Source organism: Mustela nigripes, chromosome 9, assembly GCF_022355385.1.
Source record: "Mustela nigripes isolate SB6536 chromosome 9, MUSNIG.SB6536, whole genome shotgun sequence".
NCBI lineage: Eukaryota > Metazoa > Chordata > Mammalia > Carnivora > Mustelidae > Mustela > Mustela nigripes.
This window is the reverse complement of record NC_081565.1, coordinates 28,640,703-28,661,915: the sequence shown is the minus strand read 5'-3', so window position 1 is coordinate 28,661,915 and position 21,213 is coordinate 28,640,703. Positions and strand designations below refer to the sequence as shown.

Here is a 21,213-nt window from a genome sequence, read left to right as displayed (position 1 = left end):
TACTTCCTTCTTCTTCTCCTTCTTTTTAAAAGGTTTTATTTATTTATTTGTCAGAGAAAAAGAGAGACAGTATGCACAAGCAGGAAGAGTAGTAGGCAGACAGAGAAGTAGGCTCCCTGCAGAGCAAGGAGCCCAATGTGGGCTCAATCCTAGGACTCTGGGATGATGACCTGAGCCAAAGGCAGATGCCTAACCAACTGAGCCACCCAGGCATCCCATAACATTAATTACTTTCAAGATCAGGCCATGTGGCTGACATTCCTAACACACAGAAAAAGACACAGAGCTAGACAGAGGAATATGTCTCAAATGAAAGACAAGTACAAAAATCACAGCAAAGGAGTAAATTAAATGAAGTAATATGCCTAATAAAGAATTTGAAATAATGGTCATACTCACTGGAATTGAGAGTGGAGGACCTCGGTGAGACCCTCAACATAGAGACAGAAAACAAAAAAGAACCAATCAGAGATGAAGAACTCAATTAACAAATTAAAAATACACTAGAGGGAATAAATAATGGATAGAGGAAACAGAAGAATGGATCAGCAACCCAGAGGACAGAGTAATGGAAAGCAATCAAGCTGAGCAAGAAAGAGAATAAAGAACAATAAAAAAAGAAAATAGATCAAGGAAACTCAGAAACATCATCAGGCATAACATTCACATTATGGGGATCCCAGAAGGAGGAGAGAAAGGGGGGCAGAAAATTCCTTTGAAGAAATCCTGAATCTGGAAAGGAACCAGAAACCCAGTAGGCATAAAGCCCCCTCTAGAAAATCAACCCAAGGAGGTCTACACCAAGATACCAAGTAATTAAAATGGCAAAAAGTAGTAATAGAGACAGAATTTTAAGGGCAAGAGAGGGCACCTGCATGGCTCAGTTGGTTAAGTGACTGACTTCAGCTCAGGTCATGTTCCTAGAGTTCCAGGATCGAGTCCCGCATCAGGCTCCCTGCTCAGCAGGGAGTCTGCTTCTCCCTCTGACCCTCTCCCTGTCTCATGCTCTCTTTCTCACTCTCTGTCCCTCTCTTTCAAGAAAATAAATAAAAAAATCTTTAAAAAAAAAAAAAAAGGAAAGAGAAAAAAAAACTGTTATATACAAGGGAATCCCTATAAGTCTATCAGAGGATTTTTCAGCAGAAACTTTACAGATCAGAAGAAAGTGGCATGATATATTCAAGTGCTGAAAGAAAAATAACCTACGACTAAGAATAGTTTATCCAGCAAGGCTATCATTCAGAATAGGAAAGATAAAGAATTTCCCAGAAAAAAGCTGAAAGAATACATCACCACTAAACCAGCCTTATGATAAATGCTAAAGGGGACTCTGAATACAAAGGAAAGAGTAGAAGTAGGAGTGAGAAAAGTTGGAAACACAAAAACAGTAAAATTAAATATATCTGTAAAAATAAGTCAAGGGATTCACAAAATAAAAGGATATAGAGTATGATTTCATATACCTAAAATGGGGGGGGGAGGAAAAATTTAGTATTTTAGGATGGGTTCAAACTTAAGCAACCATACACACACACACACACTAATATATTCTACTTAATATATACTACTAAATGCAAAAGATATATATAATCACAAATCAAAAACAAGTAAGGAATAGGCTAAATATAAAGAGAAAGGAATCCAAGTATATCACAAAGGAGGCCAGTAGTAAAAGAACAAGAGGAGAATGGAACAGAGAACTATAAAAACAACCATAAAACCAGTAACAAAATAGTAATAAGTACATAACTACCTACTAGCTATTACTTTAAATGTAAATGGACTAAATTCTCCAAACAAAAGACATAGGGTAAGTGTCTGACTTCAGCTCAGGTCATGATCTCAGGATCTAGGGATATAGTCCTGCATCAGGCTCTGTGCTCACAAGGGAGTCTTCTGTGCCTCACCCTGCTCATGCTTTCTTTCTCAAATAAGTAAATAAAATATTTAAAACAAAACAAAAAAAAAGTATACCTATCATGAAGAGAACTGAGTAATGTATAGAATTGTTGAATCACCATATTGCACACTTGAAACTAATGTATTACTCTATGTTAATTATACGGGATTCTTTTTCAAAAAGGAAAAGAATGTGTCCAATTATAACTCTAGATCTATTTCTCCTTCCAGTTTCTTTGTTTCATGTACTGTAAACTCATGTTTTAGGTAGATAATATTTAGGAATATTATGTCTTCTTGATGAATGGACTCTTTTATATCTTTATGTAATGTTCTTGGTTATATTTCTTAGATAGTTATCCTTGGGTTATATTGGCTATATTAATCCTTGGTTATATTTCTTAATGACACCTATTTTGTACAATGTTAATATAGTCATTGCAGCTTCTAATTAGCATTTCCATATGTTGTATATTTTATCTTCTTTTTCTTTAAATAAGCCTATGGCTTATATAATTTTTTAATGAAAATTTTGTCACAATTCTTATTTTTCTTCTTGGGCATGTCATATGTTGTTGTTGCTATTGTTGTTTTCCCTAGACCTGCCCCTTCACCAGTGTTCCTGATCACTAATAATCAGGAAAATGCTATTTAAAGCAACAGTGATATACCATTGCATACCTTCAAACGAACTAAAATTAAAATAATTCATAAAAATCACTGTTGTGAGGATGTGGGTGAACAGGAGCTCTCATAAATTTACAGTGATATAGTTATGTTGGAAAATTGTTTGACATTGTCTAAAGTTGAGCATCACCATACCCTATCACAAAATAATTTTGTAAATTTTAGGTATCAACATAAATACACAATCATGTCTAGCATTGCCCATAACAAAATAATTTAAAATAGTTTAAAAATTAGAGGTAAAATAAGTGTTCACCAATTTTAGTATATATAAACAATGTATATAATATTTATATATACTGTAAATAATTATACTACAAATATATATATACAGAGAAGTTATGAACAAATTGCAAATACATGTAACTATATATAGATGAATATGAAAGTATAATTTATATTGAAAGTCACATATAAGAAAATACATAATATATACTAATATGAGTTTCAAACATAGACAAAATTAATAGTATAATAGTTATAATAACAATGGTCACTTTGGGGAGGACATAAAGGTTAACAAACTGAATAGATCACAGGTTACTAGTAATAATCTATTTGTAACTTAGATCATTGTTAAAACATTTGTTCATTTTACTGTATTTTATCATGCTGCTCACCTAAGATTTTAGTTACATTTAAAAATAATAAAAAATCAAAATTTTAGACATTTACACAAATTCATGATTAATTTTTACAATAATGAGACAAACTACTATACTATACAAAATAGCTTAGATTATATTTATTTACTTGTTTATTTTTAAAAGATTTTATTTTTTTGAGAGAGAGAGAGAACATGAGCAGGGAGAGGGGCAGAGGGAGAGAGAGAAAGACAAGTTGACTCCCTGTTGATCAGGGAGCCTGATGTGGGGTTTAATCCCAGGACCCTGAGATCATCACCTGAGCTGAAGGGAGATGCTTAACCAACTGAGCCATCAGGCACCCCACTTAGACTGTATTTAAATTTTACATTTGGTATGGTATATGTATATTGTATATATACATATATAACATGTATGATATATGTATATTGTATATTGTTATGTATATTAAACTTTTCAAGCAACACAGAGAGAAATAAATAATTTGACAATACATGGTCAAATTATAGATACAGATAAGTTAACAAATACACAAATCACATATGTGTATTCATACATACATAATATGTGAATCTTTGAAAACATCATAAGCTTGAAAAATAAACCATCATAAATTGAAAAATCTGTTTCAATTATATAAATATATTTATTTTATGGAGAAAATTATATGCCATACTTTTAAATTGGTAATGTATCACAAAATTTTAGGAAATAGCTGTGAATATCAAAGACTGACTACCCTATTTTATACTGTTATTTTAAGAAATAAACGAGTTAATATACACAAATTATTTTGTGACCTGCAAACCACTTAAAATATATTATATATATTTATACTTCTATATTTTTATTTAACAAAAATACAGTTTCTAAGTATAATATTGTATTTGAGGACATGCCTACTCAGCTGAATGACCTTTTTAAAAAAAACAAAATGTTTATATGTAATCACATTGCTGCTGAATAGACATTGGCAAAATCTTAGAACATAGAAAAATACATACAAGGCTAATATATTTTAATAATCCTCAAGTAATGTAAGGCTTTAGTATAATTTTGGCTTCATGGTAGGCAAAATTTGAAGAATGACCCCTTTTTGACCCCTCAAAAAGCCTTTCTTTTTGAGCACAGGTGGGATTCATGAATATGAAGAGACAGCATTCCCATGGTTATGCTATGTTATGAGAAATAGGTGACCTTCAAATGGAGAACATCTACATAAGCCTAATCTAACCACTTGAGCTTTTTAGAAGAAAAAAACTTTCCTTATCTGGTAGCAGTGGAGGAAGACAGAAAAAGAACAAATATGTGAAATATGAGAAGGACTTGAAACATCGCTGGTTTGAAGATGGAGGGTGTCATGTGAGAAGGAATGTTGGCAGCTTCTAGGAGCAAAAAGGAGCCTATAGTTGACAGTGACAACAAACACCACTGCAGCCATGAGGAACTGAATTCTGCCAACTGAAATGTTGCTTAGAAACAGATTCTTTTTCAGAGCCTCCAGGTAAAAAGAACAGTCAACAAATGGATTTCAGCCTATGAGATATTGAGCTAAGGAACCAAATGAACTTGCCTGAGATTTCTGAGATACAAAATTATGAGATTATAAATGTGTTTTGTTTTATAACACCAAGTTTGTGGTAATTTGTTATATAGCAAAGAAAACTAATGCAAGTTTATTATAAAAAGATCATTAGCTCTCTGAGATCTTAATAGATTACGCATACTTAAAATGACACTGAGAGATTAACTCAAGAAATCACCGTGCAGAAGGCAAGCATGGCTGGCTGCCCAGTCATGATTTGGATCTTACTACATGCTGACAGAAGAAAGGCTTTGTGTACATATACTTTCATAAATGAGGTGTATATTATAAAATATTAAACAAAATATTGTGGATTTAGAAATCATATGTTATTTGCTAAGACATCACTTTGCAAGTAAACATCAGCATTAATAGTGTTAAGTCAGTGGATAATGAAGCAATTAAATCAGAGAAACCTGAATTACAAAATCATCTTAAGGAAACTTCCTACCCAACCACTCTATAACTTACTATGGTCTGAGATATGAGATAAAAACTTTCACTGAGTTAAAACTGCTGAGATTTTTGTAGCTGATCTACAGGAGGTGAAGTTTAATAAAATTATGCCTTAAGGGAAAAAATCAGCTGAAATTCCCAAAAGGAGCTCGATAATGACAATATTTTCAAATATTGCTGTATTTCCATTCATCTATTAGTGGGATGGAATGGGTCGGTGTAGTAAAAATTATCTCAGATCCATCAGTAAGTTGATAATTTTAATAAGCACCTAGTTTTCTTTAAAATGTTGTTATCTATGAGCAACTCGTACTTAAGATGGGAAAAGGTAAAAGGCACAAAGTTACACAGAGACTTTAACAGACACATGAATATCAGATTACTTAACAGATGCTTAGCTTCATCTTTTTGTTATACCAGTCAATAGATTACATGAAAAATTCAACAAGTTTTTTATTAAGATGTAAAATCAACTGTTATTTTTAACCCACCATTTGTATTTTGTCAGTAATAATGAGGGAAAGAAAACACAAGTCTTAGACTGAATATTAGAGAACATAAAATAAAGTGATTCCTCCTGTTTTCCCCTTTAACTCCCAGTATTCTTGGCCTCTTTATGATGTCACTTCTCAACATCATTAATTTGAACTTACAGGGCTTAAGTCCTGGCAAATCATAGGTGGGGGAAATGTCTGTACCAAGATTGTAAGTCCTCTTGTGAAATTTGATGTTTTTAAAATAACTGAAATGTTATAGTTAGCCCTGTATTTACCCTCTTTAGAGTAAAGAGATGCTTGCTATATTATTATTATTCATTATAAACAAGAGTATGTATTTAGCAGACACATACATTCTCAAGCCATTACAGAGGTTGTTTTGATATAAAAATTAACTAGTTCATTCATTTCAGTAAAATACAAACATAGCTTTGGATAAGGCTTTTTCAAAGTGATTCTTCATTCATTTTTAGCATACTGTATTTTCTAAAACAGAAGAAAATAACTCATAGTTCTCATTCAGGGGAACTACCACTTCCTTAGAGGCCATTTGGAAACTTATGGAATTTTTTTTTTTTTTTAAATGTCACAGTGACTGAGGAGTCTACTGACCTTTAGAGAGCATGGGTCAAGGGTGTTAAAACTTCGGTAATAATTTATTCTTGAGAAATACTGAGTTTTGCAAAAGTACTTTGCAATGAAAAGTAGATTATCCAGACAAGGGAAGTTTGATGATAGTAGTTTCCTTATGCATAATTTATGTTGTGTTGAAATGATACAGGGAAAGAAGACCTTCAATTATATAAGCCTTTTTTACTATGTAGGCTTAGAATAAAGGTGAAGGCATAGAACTGTGAAATAAAGGGAAACTGTAACTGGTTTTCCCTTGGACAATACTTTTAAAGGAAAAACACAAACCTTCAAACTAAACAAAATGGCCTTTAATAGGCACTGGTGCTTACTTCATTACAATGCAATCAGTACTTTAATAGACAATCACCAGTGAAAGGATTCAATGCATTTGTAATGATTAAAGGCTGAGGGACTTGCTGATAATTACAAAACAATCTGCACTCTGGCATATAGCATGACAGAATTACATTGTATACTAATTACTTTAAAATGTTTAAGCACAATAAAATATTGATGGCATTACTATTATCATGAGCACTGCACAGATTTCCAAGAACTTCAAGAGTTAAAAACATATTTTTGGTTTTGTGACTATTTCTTTATGTTGTTTCCTGGCATAATTCTAAAACTCTCATTTTATCATAGAAGGAAACTATGGTTAAATTCATAATCAAATGGCCTCAAACACACAAAAAATTCCTTAATAACAAATTCTCATATTTAACTGGATTCAAGTGGCCACTTCCAGTTCACTTAACAGAGAATCTGAGATGCAGAAATTATTTCCTACTTTGTTTTTCCTCTGAATGCTATGACAGGACCTTAATTTTAGACTTAAATTTCTATGTCATGGCTATCAATTTATAGGTGATAAAGAAAATACTCCTTTTTGAGTTCAGTTTTCCCTCTCTTCACTTACTGTTCTTTAATACTCTTGTTCATCCAAATCTCAGCAACTCCATTTGAGTGCTTCACTTTTTCTTGCCTTTTCCTCCTACTCAGGTTGTGTCAATCAACTCAATTCTTCCATTTCTAATGGTGAATCTAAGGTTTCTGAAGGAAATAGGAGAGGTTTTCACAAAGACTGGGTTATCTCAAAATCTAAACTTTTTAAACTTCCAGTATTAGCTTCTGGATCACAGATTCACTGCCCTTTTTTTTTTCCTTGAGTTGCATTAATTAGGTCCTCTCTTATCATCTTGCCTAGGAATTCACCTTCATATAGAATAAAGTTTATGAGCCCTAGCACTACTGACATTTTAGGAAGAATAACTCCTTACTGTTTTGAGGAATGGGGAGAGGGTAGGGAGGTCCTTGTAAGTAGTCAGCAGCATCCCTGCCTTCTATACCCTAGATGCCACTATCAGCACTTGTGTGTGAGGTAAAAATACCTCAGGCATTGCAAATGAACTGGGGTAAGGGATTCATAATAAGCGCAGGTTGAGAAACACTGCTCTAGAAAATGCTAGAAAGAGACAGGAAATCTCACCTTAAGGCAGTTGACCTTTGCTTTAAAAAAGAGACCCATAAGGCAATTGACCTTTGCCTTAAAAAAAAGAGACCTCTACAGCAAATATAAGAGTGACTCAGGCCCCAGTCAGTCCCTGGAAAATCTTCTTTAATATTTACTTATACTTGTACTTCTGTAAGATATATTTATACATAAAGTACATAAGAATTTTATGGTTTTAATTGCCATTTAGCTGATGTAGAATCCCCAAATCCAAAATCAACTGGCAGGATATCCTGTGATACTCACACATAATGATTATCTGTAGCCATTTTACTATTAAAATCAAACTTAATTGTGGAATGTTTTTAAAATGTTAATTGTTTAATTTCTATAAATGGAAAAATTAGAAAATAATTAGAAAGGAAAAATTAGAAAATATAAGTTTAAGAAAATAGTACAAATTTCAATAACAAAAAACCTTTAGAAATAAGTTTATGAAAATATATGCAAGACATATATAAGAAAACTAAAAATTTTCCTCAGGGAATTTTTCAAGGAAAGTTTTTTTTTCTTTTCCTTCCTTAGATTTTATTTATTTATTTGACAGACAGAGAACACAAGCAGGAGGAGTGGGAGAAGGAGAAGTAGGCTCTGTTGAGCAGAGAGCCCAATGATTGCCTCTGTGGGTCTCCATCTCAAGACCCTGGGATCATGACCTGAGCTGAAGGCAGAGGCTTAAGTGACTGAGCCATTCATGTGCCCCATAGGAAAGTTTATATATATAAGTTTATACGTATAAACTATTCAGACCAATGACAGTGTGTAATAAGGTGTTTATACGTATAAACTTATATATATAAATATATAGATATAGATATTTTTATTATATGTAATAAATATATATCCTCTGATCCAAAGATATCCTTTGGATAACGAGTACCTACTAGAACAGCTAAAAGTAAAGATTAATGATACCAACAGTCAGCAACAGTGTGGGGCATCTGATCAGTTCAGCATTGGTGGTGGGTATAAAACGGTACAACCACTTTGGAATAACACTTGATATTTTTTAAAATAAAGTTGAACATACACATGTTACATGTATGATTCAGCCTTTCCACTATAGCTTAACCAAGAGAATTTCATAAAAAGACTTGGACAAAATATGTATAGCAGCTTTATTCACAATAAGCCAAAATTGAAGTAACTCAAATGTCCACCCACAGGAGGATGGAAAAATTCAGAGTGGGGTATATCATGTAATGGAATACTGTTCTGCAATCTAAAGGAATGAAATATTCATATATATATAACATGGATGAATAAAAAATACATTGAAAAAATCCAGAAACACAAAAACACATACTGTATGATGTAATTTTTATGAATTTCAAGCATAGGCAAGGCTGTCTGTAGTAACTTAACAGCCTTTTGTGGAGGAAGGGCAGCATGGATTGACTGGAAACTAGTACAATATAACCCAATGGTGTGGTTGAAAATTTCTGTGTTTCTTAAGGTTGTTTAAATCAGGGTTACTGATAAATGTTTAGTTCTCTTGAATTTTCACTGAAAAGGGTTTATAGGACCCCAAAATAGCCATGATCTGAATACTCTAGTCCTCACTCCCTATGTAAATTTACATGTCATAAGTAATCCAATACATTTAACCTTTAGAAATAAATAGCATTTTGCCACTCTTTCACCTAAATCTGGTTCTGCTGGTGAGAGCATCTCTCCCTTTACCTCTCCAGGACAGTCAAGAGATTTTCTAGATCAGGATACATTTAGATACAATTTTTGAAGTTTCTCATTAAAAATAACAACAAAAACAAAAACAAAAACACATCATCAGCATCCTTTATTATTTGTTTTTCTTTTGAGAATATTGTCTAATTTAATTATTTGAAAAGAAAGGGGCGTCTGGGTGGCTCAGTGAGTTAAGCCTCTGCCTTCAGCTCAGGTCATGGTCTCAGGGTTTTGGGATCCAGCCCCACATCACATAGGGCTCTCTGCTCAGCAGGGAGCCTGCTTCCCCCTCTACCTCTGCCTCCCTCTCTGCCTACTTGTGATCTCTCTCTATCAAATAAATGAATAAAATCTTTAAAATTAAAAAAAAAAAGAAAAAAATCTGCAAAAAGTTAAAAAGGTTGTCTTGGTCTCTATTTCATTGATTTCTGTTCTGGTCTTTATTATTTCTCTTCTCCTGTTGGGTTTAGCCTTTCTTTTTGTTCTTTCCTCAGTTCCTTTAGGTGTAGAGTTAGGTTGTGTATTTGAGACCTTTCTTGTTTCTTGAGAAAGGCTTGTACTGCTATATATTTTCCTTTCAGGATTGCCTTTGTTGTGTCCCACAGATTTTGAACCATTGTGTTTTCATTATCATTTTTTTCCATGAATTTTTTCAATTCTTTAATTTCCTGGTTGACCCATTCATTCTTTACAGGGATGCTCTTTAATCTCCATGTATTTGGGTTCTTTCCAAATTTCCTCTTGTGATTGAGTTCTAGTTTCAGAGCACTGTGGTCTGAAAATAAGCAGGGAATGATCCCAATTTTTTGGTACCAGTTGAGACCTGATTTGTGACCCCAGATGCGATCTATTCTAGAGAATGTTCCCTGTGCACTAGAAAGACTGTGTATTCTGTTGCTTTTGGATGGAATGTTCTGTATATATCTGTATTGTTCATCTGGTCCAGTGTGTCATAAGGCCTTTATTTCCTTGTTGATGTTTTGCTTGGATGATCTGTCCATTTCAGTGAGGGGAGTGTTCAAGTCCCCTACTATTATTGTATTATTGTCGATGTGATTCTTTGATTTTGTTATTATTGGTTTATATAGTAGGCTTCTCCTACGTTAAGGGCATAGATATTTAAAATTGTTCTATCTTCTTGTTGGACAGACCCTTTGATTATGATAGAGTGTCCTTCCTCATCTCTTATTATAGCCTTTGGCTTAAAATCTAATTGTTCTGATATAAGGATTGCCACCCCAGCTTTCTTCTAATGTCCATTAGCATGGTAAATTGTTTTCCACCCCATCACTTTAATTCTGGAGGTGTATTTGGGTCTAAAATGAGTTTATTGTAGATAGCATATTTATGGGTTTTGTTTTGTTTTGTTTTTGTTTTTCCTGTTCTGATACCCTGTGTCTTTTGATTGGGGCATTTAGCCCACTTACATTCAGGGTAACTAATGAAAGAGATGAATTTAGTGCCATTGTATTGCCTGTAAGGTGACTGTTACTGTATATTGTCTCTGTTCCTTTCTGGTCTACTACTTCTAGGCTCTCTCTTTGCTTAGAGGACCCCTTTCAATATTTCCAGTAGAGCTGGTTTGGTATTTACGAATTCTTTCAGTTTCTGTTTGTCCTGGAAGCTTTTTATTTCTCCTTCTATTTTCAATGATAGCCTAGCTGGATATAGTATTCTTGGCAGCATAGTTTTCTCATTTACTGCTCTGAATATATCATGCCAGTTCTTTCTGCCTGCCAGGTCTCTGAGGATAAGTCTGCTACCAATTTAATATTTTTGCCATTATATGTTACAGACTTCTTATCTCAGGCTGCTTTCAGGATTTTCTCTTTGTCATTAAGACTTGCAAGTTTTACTATTAGATGGTGGGGTATGGACCTATTCATATTGATTTTGAGGGGGGGTCTCTGTGCCTCCTGAATTTTGATGCTTGTTCCCTTTGCCATATTAGGGAAATTCTCTACAACAATTTGCTCCAATATACCTTCTGCTCCCTTCTCTCTTTCTACTTCTTCTGGAATTCTAGAACAAAGCCCTGTGGTAGATTTAGGGTATATTTTGATTAGAAGTTGTATCCCAAAATTTTTTAGAAGAAAAAACCCTATGTATATACAAAAAATAAAGTTAGATACAATGAAGGATAAATATAATAATAAAGGCTCAAAAAGATTTTTTTTAATGGAAGGTATTGTTAAGATAAACTCATTAAAAAACGTTAAAAGAGGGAAAAGTTTAAAAAATTAGATAAAAAATAAAATTTAAAAAATTAACTTTGCAGTCTAAAGAATCATGGGGTGAAAGCCATGAATTCCATGCTTTGCTTCCTCCTCCTCTGGAATTCTGCTGTTCTCCTTGATAAGAGAGCTTGACCTTGGCTGGATTTCTTTCTGATCTGCCAGGGGAGGGCCCTGTTGTAATGATTCTCAAGTGCCTTTGCCCAAGGCAGAATTGCACCATCCTTGCCAGGGGCTGGGCTAAGTAATCTGCTCTGGTTCGCTCTCAGGAGCTTCTGCTCCCTGAATGCTTTCTGTAGAGTTTTGGAGGATGGGAATTAAAATGGCAGCCTCCCAATTTTTGGCCCGGAGGACTGGAGGGATTGGGGCTCCACTCCTCAGTGCAAGGTCCTGTTGGATTTGTAGGTGTTCGGAATGGTTTGATAAACTGTCTAGCTGATCTCCTGCTACCTAATGTCATCTCAACCTGCTACTTCTCTGCCATCTTGACAATTTGAAGGTTTTTTTTTTTTTTTAAGATTTTATTTATTTATTTGACAGAGAGCAAGATCACAAGTAGGCAGAGAGGCTGGCAGAGAGTGAGAGAGGAGGAAGCAGGCTCCCTGCTGACCAGAGAGCCCAATGTGGGGCTCGATCCCAGGACCTTGGGATCATGACCTGAGCTGAAGGCAGAGGCTTTAACCACCACCCAGGCACCCTAGGTTGTTCTTTTTTGATATAACTGGTTTCTGAATTAAGGTCTCTGGATACACACACACACACACACACACACACACACATAAAATAACTAATACTTCATCTTAACCAAGGTGAAATGGAAAACAGATGCCACAGAATCTGTCTTCAGGAGCAGTGCACACATCCTAATATTTCCATATCAATATCAGTATCTCTGAGCCTTTTATTTTTAAACTCAGGATTCTTTTTTATTCTTTTAAAAACTGTTTTTATCTGAGCATAGTTGACATAGTTTCAGGTGTACAGCATTATGATTGGGCAAGTTTATACACTGAGCTTTGCCACCAACAAGTATAGCTGCTATGTGTCACTATAAAATGAATAGTATTATAGCATCACTGACAATATTTTCTATGCTGTACCTTTCATTTCATGACTTATTTATTCCTTAACTGGAAGCCTGTATGTCTCACTCCCCTTCACTCATTTTGCCCATCCATTCAATCCTCCTCCCATCTGACATATCAGTTTGTGCTCTGTATTTATAGGTCTGATTCTGCATTGTGTTTTAGATTCCATATATGAGTGAGCTTTAAGTAAAAAAGGTACCCCTTAACATTGTGGAATGTCATGTATTCATGATGTAGAAAGGGTGCTGGGTTTAGGTTTTCCTAAATAAACATTTGAGATCATAATGTAGGGAGACATCAGGGACTTTTTTTTAGGACAAAAATCTATTTTTATATTACTACTGGACAAGGTGTGTGGGGTTTTTTGTTTTGTTTTTGTTTTTGTTTTTTTCCTTTAAAGGAGTAAACAAGTAACCGCCATTTTTTTTTCTTAATCTGAAAAAATATAATCTTAGTACAGAATACACCTGTCCTTACTTTTACCTTTAACTATATCTGTGGTACATTTTAAAATGTATAATAAATTCAAAGTATAAGGACTCTCAACAATGTGGTATCTCCTTCTGTTTTATATGAAAGGAAGCAAGTATTGCTTGAAGACACTTTATCCATTTGAGGAAGATGTCCTCTATCTCTAGTTTTCTCAGAGTTTGTAATTATGAATGTTATTTTTTCAAAAATTCTTCTGTACATCTTGAAATGATCAAATGAATTTTATTTGTTATTTTCAGTATTACATGGGTTGATTTACACATGTTAAACTAATCTTACATTCCACAAAGTAAATCTCAATAACCATGATGTCTGCCATTTTATATCATTGTTCAGTAAGATTACTTAGGAAGGTAAAAAATTTTTGTGTCTGTGTTAATGCAAGGTATTGGTCTATCATACTCATTTCTGGTAATGTCTTTAAGAAGTTTTGGTGTCAGAATTATTTATATTGGTCTCAGAAATGAGTTGAAACATTCTCTTCTTCCTCGTTTCTGAAAAATTTGTGGATTTACTAATTTTCCTTAACTTTTAATAATTTATCAGTAAAACTGGCTGGGGTCTGTTCTTTTCTTTCTGGGAAGATTTTTGATAATGGATTCATTTTATTTAATAATTATGAGTCTAGTCATATATTTATTATTTAATCATGTGTCTGTTTTGCTAAATTAGTTTTACAATGGAACTCCTCTATTTCACTCAAGTTGCTGAATTTATTGTTATAAAATTATTAATAATATTCCCCATTATGCTTTAAAATCTATGTAATTATAAAACTTACATCAGTCCTGATATTGGTAATTTGTGTTTTCTCTTTATCAGTTCTACTAGGAGTTAATAAATTTTAAAAATCTTTACAAAAATCAAATTAGGGATTTTTTTACTCTAATTTTTTTCACTTTGATTCTGTCTTAAAGATTTATTGTTTATTCTAACTTTGAATTTATTTTGATATTTTCCTGATTTTAAAGCAAGGATTTAAAACACTGTTTTAGGGGCATCTGGGTGGTTCAGTTGGTTAAGCAGCTGTCTCTGGCTCAGGTCACGATCACAGAATCCTGTGATCCACTCCCACATCCTGCTCCCTGCTCACAGGGAAGCCTGATTCTCCCTCTCTCACTCCCCCTGCTTATGCTTACTATCTATCTGTCAAATAAATAAAATCTGAAAAGACAAACAAAAAACACTGTTTTAGGGGCAGGGGGGGGGGGGCTCAGTTAGTTATGTATCTGCCCTTAGCACAGGTCATGATATGGGGGTCCTGGAATCAAGCCCCATGTTGCACTCCATATTTAGTGGGGAGTGTGTTTCTCCCTCTCTACCTCTACCCCCAGCTCATCCTCTTTCTTTCTCTCAATTAAATAAAATCTTTAAAGAAAAACAATTTTAAAATTTTTAATGTAAGACATTAAATCTATTAAGTTCTCCTCTGAACTTATTGCAGTATTCTGTAATTTTTGATTCTATGTTATTATTTAGTTGCTTCTTTTTTATGAGTTGTGATTTTGTTTGACTGCTGGTTATTTAGAAAGAACTATTTTTTTTTTTAAATTTGGGTATTTTCTATATAATTTTGGTTTTGATTTCTAATTCAATTGTTTGGTGATTAAAGAACATGACCTAGGGATTATATAAGGAATTAATGGATCTGGCCTATGTATAATGTTTTAAATCTCAAATTTAATAATATTGCTTCATGAACTTGAAATATTTTCTCTTTCAGAGTATTTAAAACAGAGATGTTCATAACCATGATTGCACATCAAAAACTTTTTAGGAGTTTATAAATGTATATTGGCTAGATCCAAACCTAGAGATTTAGATATGGTAAGGCAAGTAATTTTTAATGCATGCTCTCAATTAAAAAACAACAACTGTGTGAATGGAGCTAGAAAATATTATGCTTAGGTGAAAGGAGTCATTCAGAGAATGAAAAATACCATATGATTTCAGTCATATGTGGATTTTAAGAAAAAAAAAGCAAAGTGAGAAAGAGAGAGGCAAACCAAGAAAACAGACAAAACAGAACAAATTAATGGTTACCAGAGGTGAGATGGGTGGGGTAATGGGTTAAATAAGTTATGGGGATTAAGGAGGGTACTTACAATGAGTACTGGGTGTTGTATGGAAGTGTGGAATCATATTATACACATGAAATTAATATTATACTATATGTTAACTAATTGGAGTTCTTACAAAATTTTTAAAACCACTGGACTAGACAACATTTTGGTTAATATATCCCAAATTTTATTCAATTAAAATCACTTAATTTTTTAAAAAGATTTCTTCATTTGAGAGAGAGAGAGAGCATAAGCCAGAATCCCAAAGCAGGGCTCAATGCCAAGACCCCAAGATCATGACTCCAGCCAAAATCAAAAGCCAGATGCTCAACCAACTAAGCCATCCAGACGCTACCATTTTTTAAAAGATTTATTTATTTGAGGAGAGGTCAAGGGGTCAGGGGGAGAGGGAGAGGAAGAGCGAGAGAGAGTCCTAGGCAGACTCTCCACTGAGCATGAAGCCCCATGTGGGGCTGGATCCCATGACCATGAGATCACAACCTTAGCTAAAACCAAGAGTCAGGAGGCCAAACTGACTATGCCACCCAGGTGCATCAAAATCATTTAAATTTTTACAGAGTGACAAAAATGTGTCAAGTATTGTGTTGAGAAATAGAGCCTAAATAAAGATATCAGGGTATGTATTTTAATGTACTTTATTCCTCAATTTTTTTTTCAATTTTAGTATAGTTGACAATGTTATATTAATTTCAGGTGAACAACATAACAATTAGGCTTCTTTATATATTATGCTATACTCATCACAAGTGTACCTACCATTTGTCAACATACACTATTACAGTGTCATTGCCTATATTCCCTATGCTGTGTCTTTTATTCTCATGCTTTAGTCATTCTATAACTGAAAACTTCTATCTTCTACACCCCTTCACTACACCCCACCCCCCCACCCCCAGCAATCATCACTTCTCTCTGTTCCTGGATCTGGTTCTGCTTTTTATTTGCTTGGATTTTGTTTGTTTGTTTAGATTCTACAATGTACTTCTTTCTTAATACTTACATAATGTCAAAATAAGTAAAATACTATGTGAGCATGTGTGTTTCTGTGTGTGTAAGCCCAAAACTCACATGTGATCAATAGGGCTTTATTTCTGTAATATAATGGGATGTTGTAAAATAATACTTCTCTATCAGATCTTAATATATGTTTCCATTACAAATCAATAAAATGAGATTTTAAAATTCATGTTTGTGAAAATAAACAAGTTTGCATAGTAGTAAAGCAAATAGAAACTTTTAAATGAAAAATACCTTACAACATAGTTTTATTTCTCAGCATTCCTAGAGAACAAAAATTTTAAAAAAATTAGAATCTGTATCAACACTTATGGTGCACAATGACAGACATAGACACATACACAACACACACATTTGTTTACAGACATAAAGGTATGCCATTGAATGATCTGGCTTTGCTTAAATTTGAGAATATTTTGAGAATCTCATTTTGCTTAAACAATGCTTTTAAAGTGATGTCTTTGCCAAAATTCAATTGCAAGAAAATTTGGAACATGAGATAGAGAAAAATAATTCAACTATGAATTCACAATTAAAAAAAAATCTTTATTTCACATATGGCAATTTGATAATTTTTAAATGTTTCTATCTATTTTAGTTATGTTGAAGTTTGTGCTAAAACCACACATTTACTCATCTGTTTTTTCTAGGATCAAGTAATCTTACATAGTAGTAGAGATCTGAAAATTCAAAATATTACTCTAGTTGGTGATGGCAAGTGCTTACACTTGATCATTATAATAATGATCATTAAATACAGTGATTGTATGTAAATTAATTAAAACATTTCCCTCTTATTTTAATAGCCAAAAAATAAACTTTGGAACATATGATAACTACATTCCAGGTAAGAAAAAAATCAATATTTATTTTTGAAATATGATTAATTTTAGGATTAGTATTACTTTTGTTTTTAAGATTTTCTTTATTTATTTGACAGAGAGCTAGAAAGAGGGAGCATAAGTAGGCCGAGTGGCAGGCAGAGGGAGAGGGAGAAGCAGGGGCTCTACTGAGCAGGGGGCCTGATGTGGGGCTCCATCCCAGAACCCTGGGATCATGACCTGAGCTGAAGGCAGCCATTTAACTGACTGAGCCACCCAGATTAAGATTACTTTCAAGGATAAATGATTATTATCCTCTATTCAAGGTGACAAAGCAGTAAATAGCTCATGAATATCATTAAAAATCAACTTTCTCATGGATTTGGCAAACATTTTCTAAAGATACTTTGTTTTTGAATCCAACAAAGTTTAAGCAATATATTCAGCAACATAAAGCTGTTATGTTAGAAATCATACATGTTAGAAATCACATAATCAGATACTCTTATATTTGAAAAGTAGTGTAGAAACTGGATAAACAATTCACCCATGTCTGCAATGACTTCCACTACATTCATGACAGATATATCTTCCTTATAAAAATTCACCAATTTGATGTTGAAGGAATTCATATACCCAACAATTTTCCCTCGTATATTGAGCTTAAACATGCCTTTCATTCTGTATATGTTCTCATTGATCCTGTTTTTAGGAGATACACAAGAAAGGATATTATCTCTTACATGAAGTATTATACTGCACATGTTTAAGTGAAATGAAAAATCTCTCTCACTCGCATTGGTACCCCAAACATCTTTTAACTATTTTATTTTTAACCATTTCCTTATAGTTTCCAGGAAACTTTTCCCTCACAGTCCCAATTCTATAGGTACACTGTATTTATAGTTTACTTCATTAATATGCCACTTATAACAACAGTGAAGTTTCTATGTGTATAGCATTTGCTCCTATACCTTGGAAAATTGCTAAAGGAAGCTTAATCAGTAACATTTAGAATCAATCATATATTTATTGAATATTTTAAAACAAGTACTGTCTGTGCTAAGTATTTTCGAGGCTACTGAAGTGTAGTTATCATGTTTTCTGATTTCAAAAAAACTGTATTCTAACCAAAAGGGATCTAAAGCAAAAATCTAGACTGGGAGAGATAGAAGATTAAAAGAGGGCACGTATTCCATGGAGCACTGCTTGTGGTGCAAAAACAATGAATTCTGTTATGCTGAAAAGAAAAAAACAGTAAAGAACTTTTTTGCATTTATGTTACAGACCATATTAGTTTCACAATAATTATATAGTTTTCTATAAAACTGATCAAAATAGAAAATAAATTTTTATTTTAATATATTGATAGAGAATTTCAAACATAACTAAATGAATGAAGCCATAATTTGTATCATTTGTTCATTCATGAAATCTATTATCTTACTGTCACTTTAGTTCTGATGAAATTTTATTTACTCAAGAACATTTAATGTCTTCTTATTTTAGTCAGTGAATTAAGCAAAAAATCATGGAATCAGCAACACTTTGCCCTGAGATTTCCCAAACCACCAAGGCCAGGAAAAAAAAGAAGATCAAAACCATCCCAACTACGAGACAATGCAGTTCCTGTGAGTATTGGAAGGATCATGTAATTCTACTAGTGCTAAACCTGTGAAATCACATTTTATAGCTGTTATGTGCTATAGATCAGCACTGATCAATGGGATTTCTGTGATGATAGAAGTATTTTATGGCTTTATATTCCAATGTGGCTATTGGACATTTAAAATGAGGCTAGTGTTGGAGTGCCTGGGTGGCTCAGTAGGTTAAGCCTCTCCCCTTAGCTCAGGTCATGATCTCAGGGTCCTGAGATCTAGCCCTGCACTGGGCTCTCTGCTCAGCATGGAGGCTTCTTCTCTCTCTTTCTCTGCCTGCCTCTCTTGTGATTTCTGCCTACTTGTGATTTCTCTCTCTCTGTCAAATAAATAAAATCTTAAAAAGATAAAATAAAATAGGGCTAGTGCAACTGAGGAATTGAATTTTATATCTCAGTTCAATTCAATTCAATTGTGGCTTTTAAATACCATATTGGAGAGCACAGTTAAAGGTAATTCAAATTCAATACATGAAGGAAGTAGATATTTTTATTTGCATTTCATCGTATAAACCTTGTCCCCTTATTTCATATTTCTTTAGTAACACCACAATATAGAAAATATGTGTCCAAGAAGCACAAAATTCTGGAGATCCTAATGTTACAGTTAGTATGAACATTCAGAAAATATACCCTCCAGCTGGGGAAACTCCCTCATTAGAGTCATGGGATTATATTATATCTTGATAATGTTTTAATACTTCCTCATTTTATGTAATATATCATTCAGGATTCTGAATATTAGAAGTATTTCTCAATGTTTCTAGAGTCATCATGGGATATGAGAAGTTTTTTTAAAAAGTTTCACAATATAAGACTATCATCAACTCTTGCTTATTTTAGGGAATGTTTACAATTAGTAGTGATCGTAGCTTATTCTGTCATTTCACATTCTTTGTTTTTCCTTTCTTTCTTTATTCAATTTATTTTTCCATTGTTTGTTAACATCACTTCCAAAGTTTGTTACTTTTGCCCTTGAGATTTTGCAAGCACTTGGTTAGAAGTTGAAAAAAAATGCACCATTCTGCACAAAGTTATGTGCATCAAATGTTACAGCTTTTATTATTGTAGCTTCCTATCTGATAATACTCAATTTATATTTTGCTTAGTCAGAATTTCAGGTTTTTCTTTTAACTACAGGTAGCATTTCAAATTCCAGAGACCTTGAATGTGATAATAGAGACCAGGACATGCCGGAACAGGAAACTATTACACTTAGTTTCTGAGTTAGCCTAGGAATGGAAAGTGGGCCAGATATTTTTTTGGGGGGGCAGGGGCAGATATTCTAAGAATTTTTGAGAACACCAAGGTGGGTGGAAAGCCTTTTCTGATTGTGAAGAAAGATTCTGATATGTCATTAGTTAGTCCTCACTATCAATTTTAACATAATGGCTTGAGGGAATTATGAAGATCCTCTATATTGAAATGGGCCCACAATGAGACATGACTACCCATTAGTCCAAAAAAGAATGAAATTGGAAAAGCAGAGTAAACTATGACATCTACAATTTATCCACTATTTATCAAAATCTAAAATCTTTTAATGGTTGAAGTTAAAATGCATTTGGTATGTGGTAATAAAAGCTGTGTAACATACAAATTGTTCATTCTTATTCTAACCAATATTCCAGATATATGATTCAGAAAAAATAAAAGAAGTTTCTAAGCGACCGTTATGGATGCACAGTTCTTTAATGAGAATTTCTGAGAGACCATCTGAATATTTAGCTGCCAGGAGGCAGCGTCCATATAAACCAACCCATCAGCCAAAAGAAGATACTAAGGTAACAGATGCAGAAAAACCTATATATCCAGAAACACCTAAGAAAGGTAAAGAAGACAAGCAAGAAGACACAAAGGACATATCAGAGTCAGAAACAGAACCCACAGTTTTAAAGGAGCCAAAAATAACTAAGAAAGAGTCAAAGAAAGATAAAGATATAGAAACAGGAACTAGAGATGAAAAAGATGTTGCAAAAACAGATGCCAAAAAAGAAAGAAAAGCTTCAAAGGAGGGTAAGGAGTCAGGTACAGAATCTGAAGATGAAAAGAAAGATGTCAAGAAAGAGAAGAAAGCCTCAAAGAAGGACAAGGAGTCAGGTACAGAATCTGAAGATGGAAAGAAAGATGTCAAGAAAGAGAAGAAAGTCTCAAAGAAGGACAAGGAGTCAGGTACAGAATCTGAAGCAGAACAGAAAGATGTCAAGAAAGAGAAGAAAGCCTCAAAGAAGGACAAGGAGTCAGGTACAGAATCTGAAG

General features: G+C 33.6%; 1 protein-coding gene across 1 annotated transcript in view; it reads left to right on the top strand.

Moving 5' to 3' along the window:
- Positions 1-361: 361 nt before the first annotated feature.
- Positions 362-21,213, top strand: part of CYLC2 (cylicin 2) — a 22,324-nt gene continuing 1,472 nt past the window's right edge. Inside the window, exons 1-4 of the mRNA XM_059410119.1 lie at positions 362-423; positions 17,283-17,323; positions 18,807-18,928; positions 20,586-21,198. Of these exons, the coding sequence (XP_059266102.1) occupies positions 362-423; positions 17,283-17,323; positions 18,807-18,928; positions 20,586-21,198 (838 nt within the window). The remainder of the gene's footprint in view (positions 424-17,282; positions 17,324-18,806; positions 18,929-20,585; positions 21,199-21,213) is intronic.